A 16165-nucleotide genomic window follows, 5' to 3' on the forward strand; every position below is an offset into this window, starting at 1 on the left:
TGTGTCCCAACCTTGGGATGTGGGACAGTGGCCAAAGCTCTCAGGAAGGGAGTGGTGAGCGTTTGCAGTCACCAGAGTGAAGCTTGTTGGGGCGAGAGCGCCGGGACATTAACCCATTGACGCAAAGCCAATGATATATGATGACGAGCTGGCGATGAAGCTATGCCTGTACATCAGGGTGAGCTGATTTGCCCCCTTTGCCTGTGAACTGTGTGGCTTCTGCGATTTTCTTTTAACCGCGCGTCCCTGCACAACAGAGAATAAAAGCAGAACGTTTGGGGGAACACTCGGTAGATCAGGCGGCATCCATGGAGAGAGAACCGGGGCTACCATTTCTGGTCTGGGGACGACAGAAAGCTAGGTGGCGTCGAGCGGCGGGGAGTGTGGGGGTGGGACGGATAGAATAAAGAGAATATCTGTGATAGGGTGAGGTGAGGGGTGTGGGTGGGGGTGTAGAAATGCAGAGCTGTAGCCCCCAGCGCATCGAGCCTGAGAGAGGAGAATTGAAGGACTTGGCCGGTCCTGGTACGGAGGCAGCAAGTGACCCAAAGCTGAGTTTAGTACTGAGCCTGGCATGGTGCGACATGCCCTGATTGAGGAGGTGGTGGGGTTCCCGAGAACGATGGGCACTGCGGTTCAGAATGGGGCACCTTTGCCGACGGAGACGTATCACTGCTTGCAGAACTGTTGCCGGAGACCAAACTTTCCTATTCTGGCTTCGTGCAGGTGATCAAGGGGTTCCAGGGAGCAAGGGAGAGCGAGGACCACCAGGAAGGATAGGGTTCCAAGGCCAGCCCGTGAGTATTGACCATTCCGGGTCAGAGAGCACTTATTCCAGGTTGGGGAACTGCCCGGAGGCAGGGAGAGTGTTCAGAAGGATGATTTTATGGGCAACCGAGGGAAGACCACAGGACTGAGGATGTTCGGTGGCGGGGGGGGATGGAATCTGTTGGACGACGGAGCTTTCTCTATTTGAGTCTATACCATTAAAACATCAACTGGGTGGATGGAAGAGAATGGTCATGGGGAGACCAGGAACAGGAGCCTCGTTGTGGGACAGACTCCGGAAAATACCCTGGGGACTGAGGGCCGGTGGTGGACGGGGAGAACAACAGCTCGTCTTTATTGGAAGGAATGGGAGTGAGGGGTGGGGAAGGGGTGGGACAGGGATGGGAGTGAGGGGTGGGGCAAGGGAGAGGGAAGCTGGGCAGTGAGGAGAGGGACTAGGGGTGAGAAGAGGTATGGGCTGGGGTGGTGGTTAAGGGGAGGGACTGTGTGGAAGGGAGGAGTGGAGGGTGAGGGAAGGGCAGGGCAGGGGTGAGAGGAGGTGGGGTGATGAGGGGAGGAAAGGTGTGGGGGTTAGGGAAATGTGGCGAGGGTTTGAGTGAAAGTGCAGGGGGGTGAGGGGGAACACATGAAGGAGTGAGGGGCGCAGGGAAGCAATGGATGGATTGGACAGGGTGGGAGGAGAATGAGGGGGGCAAAGCACTGCCATGGGGAAGAGGGTCTGTGTGGGAATGTCGGGGTGTGTGTGTGTGTGTGTGTGTGTGTGTGTATGTGTGTGTGTGTGTGGTTGTGTGTGTGTGTGTGTGTGTGTGTGTGTGTGTGTGTGTGTGTGTGTGTGGGTGTGTGTGTGTGTGTGTGTATGTGTGTGTGTGTGTGTGTGTGTGTGTGTGTGTGTGGTTGTGTGTGTGTGTGTGTGGCTGTGTGTGTGTGTGTGGATTGTGTGTGTGTGTGTGTGTGTGTGTGTGTGCGTGCGTGTTGTGTATGTGTGTGTGTGTGTATGTGTGTGTGTGTATGTGTGTGTGTGTGTGTGTGTGTGTGTGTGTGTGTGTGGATTGTGGCTGTGTGTGTGTGACAGACAGAGTCACTGGTAGATACAAAGCAGCTTCTTTATTCGACACAACAAGGTACAGCAGGTATCATACGGACAGAGACGCTTTCGGTAGAAAGGTTTGCTAACCCAGTGTGGGCTCGATATTTCTATGCTAAGCACAAAGGCAATCGCTACTTAAAAAGTTATAGACAATGCTTCCTTTTGAAGCTACACACAAACATCACACCTTCTGACTTCATCCTTTCCTCCTGATGCCAACATGTCTGGGTTGGTATCCACAGCCTTCAGGAATGCAAGTTAAATCCACAATACATTTATTTGCCATTTTACATGCTAACATAGAAGACAATTAATATTTATAATATCATCTTCGAAACTACAGCATCTGGTCAAACTACGGCGCCAGAAGCATCTGGTATTCACACCTTTTTAGGAAGCGCATTGTTGTGGGCTCAATCCACAGTACTTTGTCAAATAGAAGTCTGGTGGCCAAAGTCATTCAAATGTAAACGAATCATCTACCCAAAAAAACTCACTCTGAGAGAGAGAGAGAGAGAGAGAGAGAGAGAGAGAGAGAGAGTGTGTGTGTGTGTGTGTGGGGGGGGGGGTTACTGTACTGTTCCTGTGTCAGTAACTGACGGAAACCCTCGTTTCCATAGGGTTCTGCCGGCGTTCCAGGGCCGATGGGAATTCCCGGAGCCAAGGGCGACCCTGGTGACATCCTCGCTCTGCCCGGTCTGAAGGGAGACCGGGGGGAGAGGGGTTTTCCGGGAAATCGTGGCATTCCTGGTGCAAATGGAATTCCCGGGAAGGATGGAGCCCCCGGCCTGCCTGGATTCAAAGGAGAGCCAGTGAGTGACGGGAATGGCGGGGTGTGGGTAGGGATGGGGTGGGGTGGAGACGTTGTGGGGCTAATCTCAGCCCCAGTCCCATGGCGACACACTGAGACATCTCCCCACCCTGTCCTTCCCTCCCAAATCTTCCCCATCCCCCTTCCTGATTCCCCACCTCGCCTGCCTGATTCCACCAACCCCATTCCTGATTTCCCATTCCCTTCCTAATTCCCCAACCCACCTTCTTGATTCCCCATCCCCCTCCTGATTCCCCACCCCGCTTCTTGGTTCCCCCACCTCCCTTCCCGATTCCCCATCCCCCTTCCTGACTCCCCCAATACCCAGTACTCAGACTGTCGTGGAACTTGGCACCATCGCTGGTAATCTGCAGAGAGGTGGGTGCGTTCCCCCTCTCCCAGTAAATCACACTCCCCTGTGCATCTCCACCCCCCCCACCCTCATAAATCATCACCACCCCCCCATGAATTCACACACATCCCACGAATCCGCCTCCACCCACCGTAAATCTCCACACCTCTCCACTGTGAATCCTTCCCACCTCCTTGTAAATCAGCTACTGGTGAATCCACTTATCTTCCATGATTCCCCACCCTCCTAAGAAGCCCCAGGTGCACGACCGCCGGATACTGGTGACAGATTCTCCTCTTGGGGTTCCCGGGTCCAGTGGGAGAGCTTTCTCTGGGGTTGTCCAAGCAGTCTCCCAGTGAGGGCTGCACGGAGGCAGTGATGGTATATCCGATAATGGGGTGAGTGACCCGGCACCCCTCCTCCGCAGGCAGGGCAGGGGTGCTGTGTCCAGCCGGCCCTGGGGGGTGGGATCAACATCTACGGCCAACAGATCTCCAGCTGCTAACGGCCTCTCCCGCGCTCAGGCAACGATCGGCTTCAAAGGAGAGCAGGGGCTTCCAGGGCCTCCAGGACCTCACGGACTACCAGGAGACCAGGGACCACCAGGCACCCCCGGCATCGGGCCACCGGGACACCCGGGGGGAAAGGGCATCCCGGGCTTCCCAGGACAGCCAGGCCTGCCTGGGGTCAGAGGTAAGTCCATGAATCCCACCCCTGCCGATGCCCCCCTCAGTCGGTGTTGTACCCCAAACCCCCCAGCCCCTTGACTTCCCTTCGCCGGCCGGTCACAGTCACTGCGGTGACATCACGTGGGGTGTGGAGCAGGGGGTGGGTGCGCACTAGGGGGATTGGGCTGGCAGGGAGCTGGGCACTGGCAGTGAGGGATCGCCCCGGCTGACAAACATCCCCCATGGATGTGCACTCAGTAAGCGTCAGCGTCACTGGCCCCTGCCCTCCGGATACTGGCAGGCGTGGGCAGGGCCTCCACCACTACCCACCCAGTGTGTGAGAGGATTGGAAAGGGACAACGTGCTGGGTCAGGGTGGGACGCTCCATCGCCCCTCCCTCCTGACTCCACCTCCCCCACCCCGATCCCTCCAATCCCCCATGCCCTGATTCATTCACTCCCAGGAACGAGCAGTCCGGAATCCAGAATCTGCCTCCATGGACATTTGGGACAGATTTTCCCAGCAGCAGCAACGGATTGAATTCCCTCCCTCCCTTCCCAGACCTAACCTCTACATCTGATCAGAGGTTTAGAGGAGGAGGAGAGGTTCGAGGGGGAGGTTCAGCAGTCTGGGTCATTGTGCCCTGGGGGGACTGGAGGGCAGAGATCTCAGGGGGTTGAGGTGGGGGGAGGTGTGCTCCCGAGGGACTGAAAACAAGGTATAAATTCTAAACTCCCAGCGCCGTCCAGTGGCGTATCTGTGTGGGCCAGGGCCAGTGACACGTGTATCGTGAGAGAGTCGTGGCGTTGCTGAGGGGTGGGTGTTGTAACAGCCTGTTTGACATGGTGGGGGGGGTGGGGTGTGAACCTTTCTGGTTGGAAGAGTCCTGATTCTTACCATAACCCAGGACAACAGGGCTCGGTACCTGGGCACAGGGAGGTGAGGCGGGGCACATGTTCACAGATGGACGGACGCTCATTGTTTCAACCTTCCTTGCAACAGGTCAGAAAGGTGAACCGGGAAAATCCATTGGTTTGCCAGGACCACCAGGATTTCCAGGCCCACAAGGAGAAAGGGGCCAGCCAGGGAGGAGAGGTACATCGACGACACCCGCCCCTCCCCACCCCCACAGGCCCGTCATCAAGTAACATGCAGAAAGTGTCCCAGTTACCTGTCATCCTCCCAGAGAGGGTGTGTCACACGAGATGTGTGAGGCTGTGTGTCACTGAGTGAGGGTGTCTGAGTGTGGTATTGTATGTGTGTGTGTGAGGCTGTGTGTCACTGAGTGAGGGTGTGTGAGTGTGGTATTGTATGTGTGTCACTGTGAGACTCTGTGAACGTATGAGGCACTGCGCGTGTGAGGCAGTGTGTGTGTGTGAGTGTGTGTGTGTGTGTGTGTGTGGGGTATGTGACAGCATGAGTGAAGGTTTGTGAGACACTTTGTGTATGAGGGTGTGTAACACTGTTGCTGACCCTCCCAACAGGGGATCCAGGTATTCCGGGTTTCCCAGGTTCGCAGGGAGCCATTGGACCCAAAGGGGATCCAGGTCCACCGGGGATAGGATTTCCAGGCCCCACCGGGCCTAAAGGTAATGTTGTTTCATTGTTACCAGTTCACACTGCACTGTCATGACACACACCACAGTGTAATGGTTCACACTTACTGTAATGACACACACCACACTGTAATGACACACACCACACTGTAATGGTTCACACTTACTGTAATGACACACACCACACTGTAATGGTTCACACTGACTGTAAGGACACACACCATACTGCAATGGTTCATACTGCACTGTAACAACACCACCACACTATAACACCCTCTACTAGAGCAGTACACAGCACACTGTAACACCATCTACTACAACAATACACACCGCACTGTAACACCCTCTTCACATGACACGTTATGTCACACACCTCACTGTAATGGTACACCCTGTACTGTAATGTCACACACCACACTGTAATGGTACACCATGTACTGTAATGTCACACACCGCAATGTAGTGGTACACCATGTACTGTAGTGTCACACACCGCAATGTAATGGCACACCCTGTACTGTAGTGTCACACACCGCAATGTAATGGCACACCCTGTACTGTAATGTCACACACCACACTGTAATGATACACCATGTACTGTAATGTCACACACCACACTGTAATGGTACACCCTGTACTGTAATGTCACACACCGCACTGTAATGGTACACCCTGTACTGTAATGTCACACACCGCAATGTAGTGGTACACCATGTACTGTAGTGTCACACACCGCAATGTAATGGCACACCCTGTACTGTAATGTCACACACCACACTGTAATGATACACCATGTACTGTAATGTCACACACCGCAACGTAATGGTACACCATGTACTGTAATGTCGCACACCGCACTGTATGGTACACCATGTACTGTAATGTCGCACACCGCACTGTAATGGTACATCCTGTACTGTAATGTCGCACACTGCACTGTAATGGAACAGTGCATACCATTATCACGTAGTCCCTTTGGTAACTATAAACTGTCCAGCACATTTATTTATTTATTTATTTATTGAGCTACAGTATGAAGTAAGCCTGTCCAGCTCTTCGAGCCATGACGCCTAGCCCTGATTTAACCCTAACCTAATCACGGGACAATATACAATGACCACTTAACCCACCGATACATCTTTGGATGGTGGGAAGTAACCGGAGTACTCAGGGAAAACCCACGCATTCCACTGGGAGGATGTACAGATGATATTGGAATTAAACTCTGTGCTCCAATGCCCCGAGCTGTAATAGCATCACACTAACCACTACGTTACTGACATTATCACGCTGACCACTACGTTACTGACATCATCACGCTGACTGCTATGTCACTGACAGCATCACGCTGACCACTACGTTACTGTGATGGCATCACGCTGACCGCTATATTACCGTGACGCTGTCACGCCAACCGCTACGTTGCCATGACAGCATCATGCTAACCGCTACATTACTGTGGTGCCTAGAGCTTTACAGAGCTGCAACATTACCTCACGGCTCTTAAACTCAAATCCCCCGACTAATGGAGACCTTCTTAACAACCCTATCAATACGCCCGGCAAATTTGTGGGATCTATGGACAGGACCACAGGATCCCTCTGTTGCCCAACACTGCTAAGAATCCTACCTTGTACTCTGCCTTCAAGTTCGACCTCTGGTTCACACTTCTCTGGATTGAGCTCCAACTGCCAGTTCTCAGGCCAGCTCTGCATCCTATCAACGTCCCATCACAAACTATAACAACCATTTACACTACCACAACACCACCAATCTTCAAGTTTTCTCTAACCCGCCCTTCCACTTCCTCATCTAAGTCATTCATCAACTTCACAAAGAGCAGAGGTGCCGGAACAGTGCTGTCGCCGAGCCCCAGGCAGAATACATTCCATCTCCTACCACCCTCTGCCTTCTGTGCACAAGCCACACAGCCAAGTCTCCCTGAACCCTGTCCTCTTGACTTCCTGAACGAACCCACCCTGGTGAGCCTTGTGAAACATCTTACTAAAATCCACGTCCACTGCTCTATCTTCATCAAACTGTCACTTCCTCAAAAAAGTTAATCAGATTCCTATGGCACAATCTGCCCTTCACAAAGCCACGCTGACTATCCCTAACTAGATTATGCTTTTCCAAATGCTCATAAATCCTGACTGTAAGAATTCTCTCCAGCGGTGTGGTGTAAGACTCACTGGTCTATGATGCCCAGAATAATCCCTCTTCCTTCACTTCCCCAGGTGTGGACGGACTTCCTGGAGAACCAGGTCCTCCTGGTTTCACCGGACCGCCGGGAGTGGATGGTCAGCTTGGCCCACCTGGACTCCCGGGGGAGAAGGTCAGTGGGGAAGCTTGCCTGCCCTAGGCTCGGTGGTATCCCCTGTCTGCAGAGCGGAGGGCACTGTCTATACTGGGGTGGCAGCGCTGAAAGTTAATGGGGCAGTTCAGCAAACACCGAAGGTCCCAGCGGGGATGGGGGGGGGGGTGCCCAGAGGACATGGACGGATGGGATGGCCAGAAGCTCATGAAGGGAGAGGAGCAGGGTATTCCTGTGATCTGGGCCACGCTGCTTGACAGCACGGTGGGGACTACAGAGGGGTTCTGTGAAAATACTTGGGGGGGGAAACAGGTGTAGAGGACACACCCATCTCCTTCCCCCCTTCCCTTCTCCTCCCCTCTCCCTTCCCTCGCTCCTGTCCCTCATCTCCACCTCCTACCTCTCCACCCATTCACTCCCACTCCTTCCATCTCCCTCCCCCTCCCTCCTGCCCACTTTTCTCCCCTCCACCCTTGATTACCCTTCTTCCTATGCCTTTCTCTAGATTCCACTCCCCTCCCTCCCTTCTACCTCATACCACATCTCCCCCATCCGCTCCCTCTCCTCTCTTCCCTCCCTCCCTCTCTCCCTCCCCGACCCCCATTCTCACCCAGCAGCTAACCCTCTCTTTCCCTGGATCCAGGGTGTTCCGGGAGTGGGGCTTCCGGGCCCGCCGGGGTTCCCGGGCAACCCGGGGTTGGATGGCGTTCCAGGACTTAAAGGGGATGCAGGCTTCCCTGGGATCCCGGGCAGATCGGGACAGCCGGGATCTCCGGGTTTCCCCGGCAGTAAAGGTGAGTGAAGGTCTGGGATGGGGAGCGCGGTGCCTATGGGAATGAGCAAGCCCCTTCTCTAGGCATCTACCGGCACCTCTCCCCACCCTCCTGACACTGGCTCTCCTCACACCTCCACCCCTCTCTCCACACGGCACCCAACCCTCCCCACGGCACCCTTCTCTTTCTCCACGCGCCCCCCCATTCACAGGCCAGCACCTTTCAGTACAATTAGGACGTGGCTTGGTCAACTGTCGCCCAGGATAGGTTGGGCTTTCCACACACACAAAATGCTGGAGGAACTCAGCAGGCCAGGCAGCATCTATGGAAAAGAGCACAGTCAATGTTTCGGCCTGAAATGTCGACGGTACTCTTTTCCATAGATGCTGCCTGGCCTGCTGAGTTCCTCCAGCATTTTGTGTGTGTTGCTTTGGATTTCCAGCATCTGCAGATTTTCTCTTGTGTGTGATGGGTTGGCCTCGTCTGTGCCCAGCTCTCTCCGCCGGCTCTGCTCACTGCCGCAGGTCGCCGTCCTGAGGCTCGCGGGTATGGTACTCCGGAGGGAGCAGTGTGTCAGGGTGGCTGGGGTGCTCGTCAAGCTGACGGTATCATCCTGTCAGAGCTGCTGGGGGGTGTCAGCAGGTGCACCAGTCTCCGGAGAATCCCCAGCTCTGCATCTCGCCCCTCCAACCCCCCCCGTGCCCACGGCTGTAGCCACCGTGTCTTTGTGACTGTCCCATCTGAGTTCAAGTCCATCACAGGCAAAGCCCTCTCTATCACAAACACAGTCACAAAGAGCACTGCCATGAGACGACAGCATCCATCATCGAGGAGCCCCAAGGTCCAGACTGTATCGCTTCTTGCTATTACCACTGGGCAGGAGGTACAGGAGCTTTAGGAACCACACCACCAGGTTCAGGAACAGTCATTTTCCTACAACTATCAGACATAGGTAACTTCACTGAACCGATTTTAAACATACAGACTTTACAATTCATGTTCTTGGTGATATTTATCTGTCCACAGCTTGTCAGGCTTTGTTATGTATAGATTTTCATCTGTCCTATTGTATTTCTTTATTTTCTTGTGAATGCCTGCAAGAAAATGAATATCAGGCCAGTAAGTATATACAGACGTAAACGTACCTATGAATGGTGACTGTGAGTTGTTGGGGCCTCTACAGCGTTACTGGCCGTGACTGTTGGCATCGGACGATCGGGCTCTGGAAACTGAAGATTTCATGTCCTCTTCCTTCTTTCAGGCCACACGGGTCTGCGAGGTTCCCAGGGTCCCCCCGGACCTCCTGGACCTTCGGGGGTCGGAGCACCAGGCATACCCGGCAAACCAGGACTTCAGGGGCCACCAGGCCTGATAGGTAGGTCCTAGCCGGCAATGTCGATCACACCAGCATGGCGCGTACCACCTACCATGGGCTGAAGCAGGGCAGGAACTGTACACAGCAACGTGACGCCAACGAGATGGATCGCTAAGGGGCAACAAGCTACTTCGGGGAGGTGGGCAGGGAGATTGAGGGTGCTCGCCTGCCCCTCCTCAGCAGGGAGGCAAGTCCTTGACATCTCCCAGAGCTCAAACCTCAGTTACCTCCAGCAGGAACGTCAGATTTCTGAGTTTTGGTCGCTGGAGTGGGCAGGAAGTGGTGAGAACTTGCTGGAATACAGCCCACTGAGCTACCAGCGCGAGAGAGGTGAGGGAGGGGGTGGGGAGAGGAAGAAACAGCAGAAGATTTGGAGGGAGCCAAGTCCAGACCTGGAGAGGACGGGGAGACAGATTGTGAAAGAGGGGTGAGCTGGAGGACCACATAAATACAGAACTGTGGGGAGGTTAACCAGTGACGTAACCATGGTGATTTCTATTCCCGTAGGATACACGGGACCCCCTGGACTCAAAGGAGACCCTGGTTTCCCAGGCTTGGACATCCCAGGTCCACAGGGAGAGCAGGGGCTGAGGGGGCCGAAGGGTCTCCCTGGACCTCCTGGAAACCCAGGTGAGACTGGACTACCAGGAAGAGATGGACCTCCTGGACTTCAAGGTGAGTGACAGCTTGCAGAACTTCCTCTCCCTCCCAACTTGGAATGCAAACCGATCCCAAATCAAGTCCAAAACTACGGAAGCTCGGAAAAGGACGGGAGTCCTGGAGGCTCGGTGAATCCCTAACCAGACGCTCTCCCTGCTTCTTCCCCACTTTTCTCCTTTCCCACTTCTCCCAAAGTCCCTCCTGAAAGTTCTCGTTGCATCCAACTCCAGCATACTCCAGATTGCCACAACTCACTGCGTGAAAACACTCCCCCCCTCTCTCCGATACTCTTTATTCCATGTCATTTGGTCCCCTAGCTTCCTGGCCCCGGAGACAATTTCTCCCTGTACTCCATCAAAATCCTTTCCAACTCCAAATGCATCCATTAAATTTCCCCTTCACTTCCAAGGAGTGGAGTCTCATAGATCCAGGGAGAGACACAGAACATAAAACACAGACCAAAGAGCACTTCAGCACAGTACAGTCCTTCGGCCGACTTTTTAACATACTCTTAGATCAATCTAACCCTTTCATCCTACATAACCCTCCATTGTTCTACCAACCACGTGCCTATCTAAGAGTTTCTTAGATGCCCCAAATGTATCTGCCTCTACCATTACCCCTGGTATGCGCTTACCACTCTGCATGTGAAGACCTTTCCTCTGATGTCCCCTCTAAGCTTTTCTCCAATCACCTTAAAACGATGCCCCCTTGTATTACCCATTTCTACCCTGGGCTTATCACTCCAAAGAGAAAAGTCCTAAATTAATGAACCTATTATAAAAAGACATGCTCTCTAGTGCAGGCAGTCTCCTGGTAAGTCCCTGCATGGTCTCCAAAGCTTCTACACCTTTCCTACAAGGAGGCAATCAGAAATGAACATGATATTCCAACTTCCTGCCCATTTCCACGTATCTCTGGTTTCTCCACGGAACCTCCCTGGGACTGCTGCAGTAAACCTCCTCCCACCTTCTCATGTAGTAATATCCAAGAACAGGGCCAAGTTTTCCAGCCTTGCCTGACTACCGTTGATCTTTCACACTTCCTGCAAAGGTCTGAGAACCCCGCGGCACCCAGACCCTCCCAGGGGTCTTTAGTCCTGGACCCTCATCCGTCGACATTTTCATGAGGTAGCCCTCCAAGTTGACCAGCTGGTGGGTGTTCCCCACCACTACCCCATTTCACAGTAACTCTCTCACACTTTCACCAAGCTGGTCCTTTTGGGAATCTCCTCAGGGCTCAAGCACCCTCAGCTTGGCAGGAGGGGGGTCCCAGAGTGCTGGAGGCTTGGGAGTCTGACTCTCTGAAGAACCTAGAAAGGGGTAGGAAGGATCAATTTCTACCCATATCATCCACCGTCACCTCGGACCCTCTCTCGGGGATTCCAACATTGATTGATAGTCTGAGCTGTCCTCCAGATGGTATCAGAACCCTTTGTTCTATAGTTGCACCGAGATGGAACTTCAATAATAAACTGTGTTTCTCTCCTCATTGTTGATCTCAGAACGTCATCCTCCTGATCATTCATTGCTATTTTCTGATCTTCCTCCACCAACCACAGGTCCAAAAGGAGAGATGGGAGTGATGGGTGCCCCAGGGGGTCCAGGTTTTCCCGGAAATCCAGGAATTGTGGGACTGCCCGGCGGCAAAGGTCAGTGATTACCCTATCCGCGGGCGTGTTAGCGACCGTGGTAACTGCACATACTGATGCTCTCTTCCTCCGCAGGTGACCCAGGGTTACCGGGATTCCCCGGTGCTCCAGGCAACACCGGAGAGAAGGGGACAAAGGGGGAAAGTGGCGTGGAGGGACGGCCCGGTGTGCTGGACAATAGCACGATGGCGTTGATGAAGGGACAGAAGGGAGACACTGGGGAACCAGGTAAAGGATGAATCACTACAGGGGCGGAGGCAGTGCCTGCACACAGGTGTCCATTACACAGACATGCATGAGTATACCTGCACATTATCCAGAGGGAATACAAGGTGTTGCTCCTCCAGAGTGTAGCCTTGTCACAGCAGAGGAAGAGGCCATGGATTGACATATCAGAATGGGGATGGGAAGTAGAATTGAAGTGGGTGGCCACCGGGAGATCCCGTTTTCTCAGGCAGAGTATAGGTCCTCGGCAAAGCGGTCTCCCAATCCACATCCGGTCTCCACCGCTACACAGGAAGCCACACTGGGAGCACCGGTTTCAGTAGATGACCCCCAACAGAATCACAGGTGAATTTCACCTCACCTGGAAGGACCGTTTAGGGCCCTGAATGGTCGTGGGAGAGGAGGTGTAGGGGCAGGTGTAGCACTTGTTCCACTTGCAAGGATCAGTGCCAGGAGGGAGATCAGTGGGGTGGGACGAGTGGACAAGGGAGTCGCGTAGGGAGCGATCCCTGTGGAAAGCAGAAAGTTGAGGGAAGGGAAAGGTGTGCTTAGTGGTGGGATCCTGTTGGGAATGGCAGAGGTTTCAGAGATTTATGCGCTGAATGCGGAGGCTAGTGGGGTGGTAAGTGAGGAGAACTTTGATGTGGATTGACATCACTATTGAACAGTGAGCAGTCGTATTACACAGTAGCTCCTCTCCCACAGTGTGACATTCCATCAGTGCCACCCCCCCACAGTGTGACCCTCCCTCAGTACCACCCCTCCCACAGTGTGACCCTCCCTCAGTACCACCCCTCCCACAGTGTGACATTCCCTCAGCACCACCCTCCCACAGTGTGACCCTCCCTCAGTACCACCCCTCCCAGTGTGACCCTCCCTCAGTACCACCCCTCCCACAGTGTGACCCTCCCTCAGTACCACCCCTCCCACAGTGTGACATTCCCTCAGCACCACCCTCCCACAGTGTGACCCTCCCTCAGTACCACCCCTCCCACAATGTGACCCTCCCTCAGTACCACCCCTCCCACAGTGTGACCCTCCCTCAGTACCCCTCCCACCCTGTGACTCTCTCTCATTACCACCCCTCCCACAGTGTGACTCTCCCTCGGTACCACCCCTCCCACAGTGTGACCCTCCCTCGGTACCACCCCTCCCACAGTGTGACCCTCCCACAGTATCACCCCTCCCACAGTGTGACACCCCATCAGTATCACCCCCTCCCACAGTGTGACCCTCCCTCGGTACCACCCTCCCACGGTGTGATTCTCCCTCACTACCACCCCTCCCAATGTGACCCTCCCTCGGTACCACCTCTCCCACAAGTGTGACATTCCCTCAGTGCCACCCCCCCACAGTGTGACCCTCCCTCAGTACCACCCCTCCCACAATGTGACCCTCCCTCAGTACCACCCCTCCTACAGAGTGACCCTCCCCAGTACCACCCCTCCCACAGTGTTGCACTCCCTCGGTATCACCCCTCCCACAGTGTGACACTCCCTCAGTACCACCCCCCCACAGAGTGACCCTCCCTCAGTACCACCCCTCCCACAGTGTGACATTCCCTCAGCACCACTCTCCCACAGTGTGACATTCCCTCAGTACCACCCTCCCACAGAGTGACCCTCCCTCGGTACCACCCCTCCCACAGTATGACACTCCCTCAGTACCACCCCTCACACAGTGTGACATTCCCTCAGTGCCACCCCCCCCCACAGTGTGACACTCCCTCAGTACCACTCCTCCCACAGTGTGACCCTCCCTCGGTACCACCCCTCCCACAGAGTGACCCTCCTTCAGTACCACCCCTCCCACAGTGTGACATTCCCTCAGCACCACCCTCCCACAGTGTGACCCTCCCTCAGTACCACCCTCCCACGGTGTGATTCTCCCTCACTACCACCCCTCCCAGTGTGACCCTCCATCAGTACCCCTCCCACCCTGTGACTCTCTCTCATTACCACCCCTCCCACAGTGTGACTCTCCCTCGGTACCACCCCTCCCACAGTGTGACCCTCCCACAGTATCACCCCTCCCACAGTGTGACACCCCCTCAGTATCACCCCCTCCCACAGTGTGACCCTCCCTCAGTATCACCCCTCCCACAGTGCGACTCTCCCTCGGTACCACCCCTCCCACAGTGTGACCCTCCCTCGGTACCACCCCTCCCACAGTGTGACCCTCCCTCAGTACCACCCCTCCCACAGTGTGACCCTCCCTCGGTACCACCCCTCCCACAGTGTGACATTCCCTCAGCCCCACCCTCCCACAGTGTGACCCTCCCTCAGTACCACCCCTCCCACAATGTGACCCTCCCTCAGTACCACCCCCCACAGTGTGACCCTCCCTCAGCACCACCCTCCCACAGTGTGACCCTCCCTCAGTACCACCCCCCCACAATGTGACCCTCCCTCAGCACCACCCCTCCCACAGTGTGACCCTCCCTCAGTACCAACCCTCCCACAGTGTGATCCTCCCTCAGTACCACCCCTCCTACAGAGCGACCCTCCCCAGTACCACCCCTCCCACAGTGTGACACTCCCTCAGTACCGCCCCTCCCACAGTGTGACACTCCCTCAGTATTCCCCCTCCCACAGTGTGACCCTCCCTCAGTATCACCCCTCCCACAGTGCGACACTCCCTCGGTACCACCCCTCCCACAGTGACCCTCCCTCAGTACCAACCCTCCCACAGTGTGACACTCCCTCAGTATTCCCCCTCCCACAGAGTGGCCCTCTCTCAGTACAACCCCTCCAACAGTGTGACCCTCCCTCAGTACCGCCCCTCCCACCAAGTGACCCTCCCCAGGTACCACCGTCCCCACAGTGTGACCCTCCCTCGGTACCACCCTCCCACAGTGTGACCCTCCCTCGGTACCACCCCTCCCACAGTGTGATACTCCCCTGGTACCGCCCCTCCCACCGAGTGACCCTCCCTCAGTACCACTCTCCCACAGTGTGACTCTCCCTCAGTACCACCCCCCCACAGTGTGAGCCTCCCTCATTACCACCCCTCACAGTGTGAACCTCCCTCGGTACCACCCCCCCACAGTGTGACCCTCCCTCTGTACCACCCCTCCCATAGTGTGAACTGCTCTCAGTACTGACCCTCCCACAGTGTGACCTTCCCTTTAGCTTGTCCATGGTTGGATTTGAGTCCAGGACCTCGGGCACAGATGGGAGGTGCATCACACGGAACCCCAAGTGACAGCACTCACGGAGGCCATTCAGCCCTGAGAGCCCATACTGGCTCCGCATCAGAGTGTCCATTGTCCCTGTAGGCATACTGGCCTTAGCTCCTGACCTTAGTAACCAGAGACCTGGGCTGTGATGGAACCCATTCGTACAGAAAACTGCATTCCCCCCGCTGCTTAACCCGTGTCTGTCCTATCTCCAGGGAAGACCGGCTCTGCAGGATCCAAGGGGCACCCAGGTATTCCTGGTGATCCTGGACTGGCAGGGAAAGATGGGGACCCAGGATTACCAGGACAGCCAGGTAAGGATCTGCGGGAACACTGGGGTGGCTGGGCAGGATTCGTGTTGGCATTCATTGTTTTACTATTAATAGGAATATAACAGAGACATATTGAATTAAATGGAGCATTTTAAGAAACCCGTTCAAGAACTATTAATATTAATCTTTTAAAAAGACAATGGAAAAATAACATCATCTCTAAATAGTTTTGTTATTGTATTTCATATATAACTTAAGAAAGGTGAATGTAAAATTATAGGCTTTGATGCGTATTCATTAAAAAAATCAAGGAAAGGAAGATTATTTAAAAAAACTTTACTCTCCCTGACACTTACGTTGCTGCAATAATGATGGTGAATACTTCATATCTGGTTTGTACTTTGTTGTTTGAGAGCTGGACATTTAGCACTAGTTTCATCAGTAAGTCTACTCC

General features: G+C 54.5%; 1 protein-coding gene across 1 annotated transcript in view; it reads left to right on the plus strand.

Annotated features, from left to right (window-relative positions):
• Positions 1 to 16165, plus strand: part of LOC134346745 (collagen alpha-5(IV) chain-like) — a 131431-nt gene that overhangs the window by 85325 nt on the left and 29941 nt on the right. Inside the window, exons 24-35 of the mRNA XM_063048339.1 lie at positions 727 to 797; positions 2497 to 2688; positions 3564 to 3732; positions 4710 to 4802; positions 5192 to 5296; positions 7501 to 7598; positions 8221 to 8371; positions 9612 to 9725; positions 10233 to 10400; positions 11947 to 12036; positions 12112 to 12264; positions 15655 to 15753. Of these exons, the coding sequence (XP_062904409.1) occupies positions 727 to 797; positions 2497 to 2688; positions 3564 to 3732; positions 4710 to 4802; positions 5192 to 5296; positions 7501 to 7598; positions 8221 to 8371; positions 9612 to 9725; positions 10233 to 10400; positions 11947 to 12036; positions 12112 to 12264; positions 15655 to 15753 (1503 nt within the window). The remainder of the gene's footprint in view (positions 1 to 726; positions 798 to 2496; positions 2689 to 3563; positions 3733 to 4709; positions 4803 to 5191; positions 5297 to 7500; positions 7599 to 8220; positions 8372 to 9611; positions 9726 to 10232; positions 10401 to 11946; positions 12037 to 12111; positions 12265 to 15654; positions 15754 to 16165) is intronic.

This window comes from Mobula hypostoma, chromosome 5, assembly GCF_963921235.1.
Source record: "Mobula hypostoma chromosome 5, sMobHyp1.1, whole genome shotgun sequence".
NCBI classification, from domain to species: domain Eukaryota; kingdom Metazoa; phylum Chordata; class Chondrichthyes; order Myliobatiformes; family Myliobatidae; genus Mobula; species Mobula hypostoma.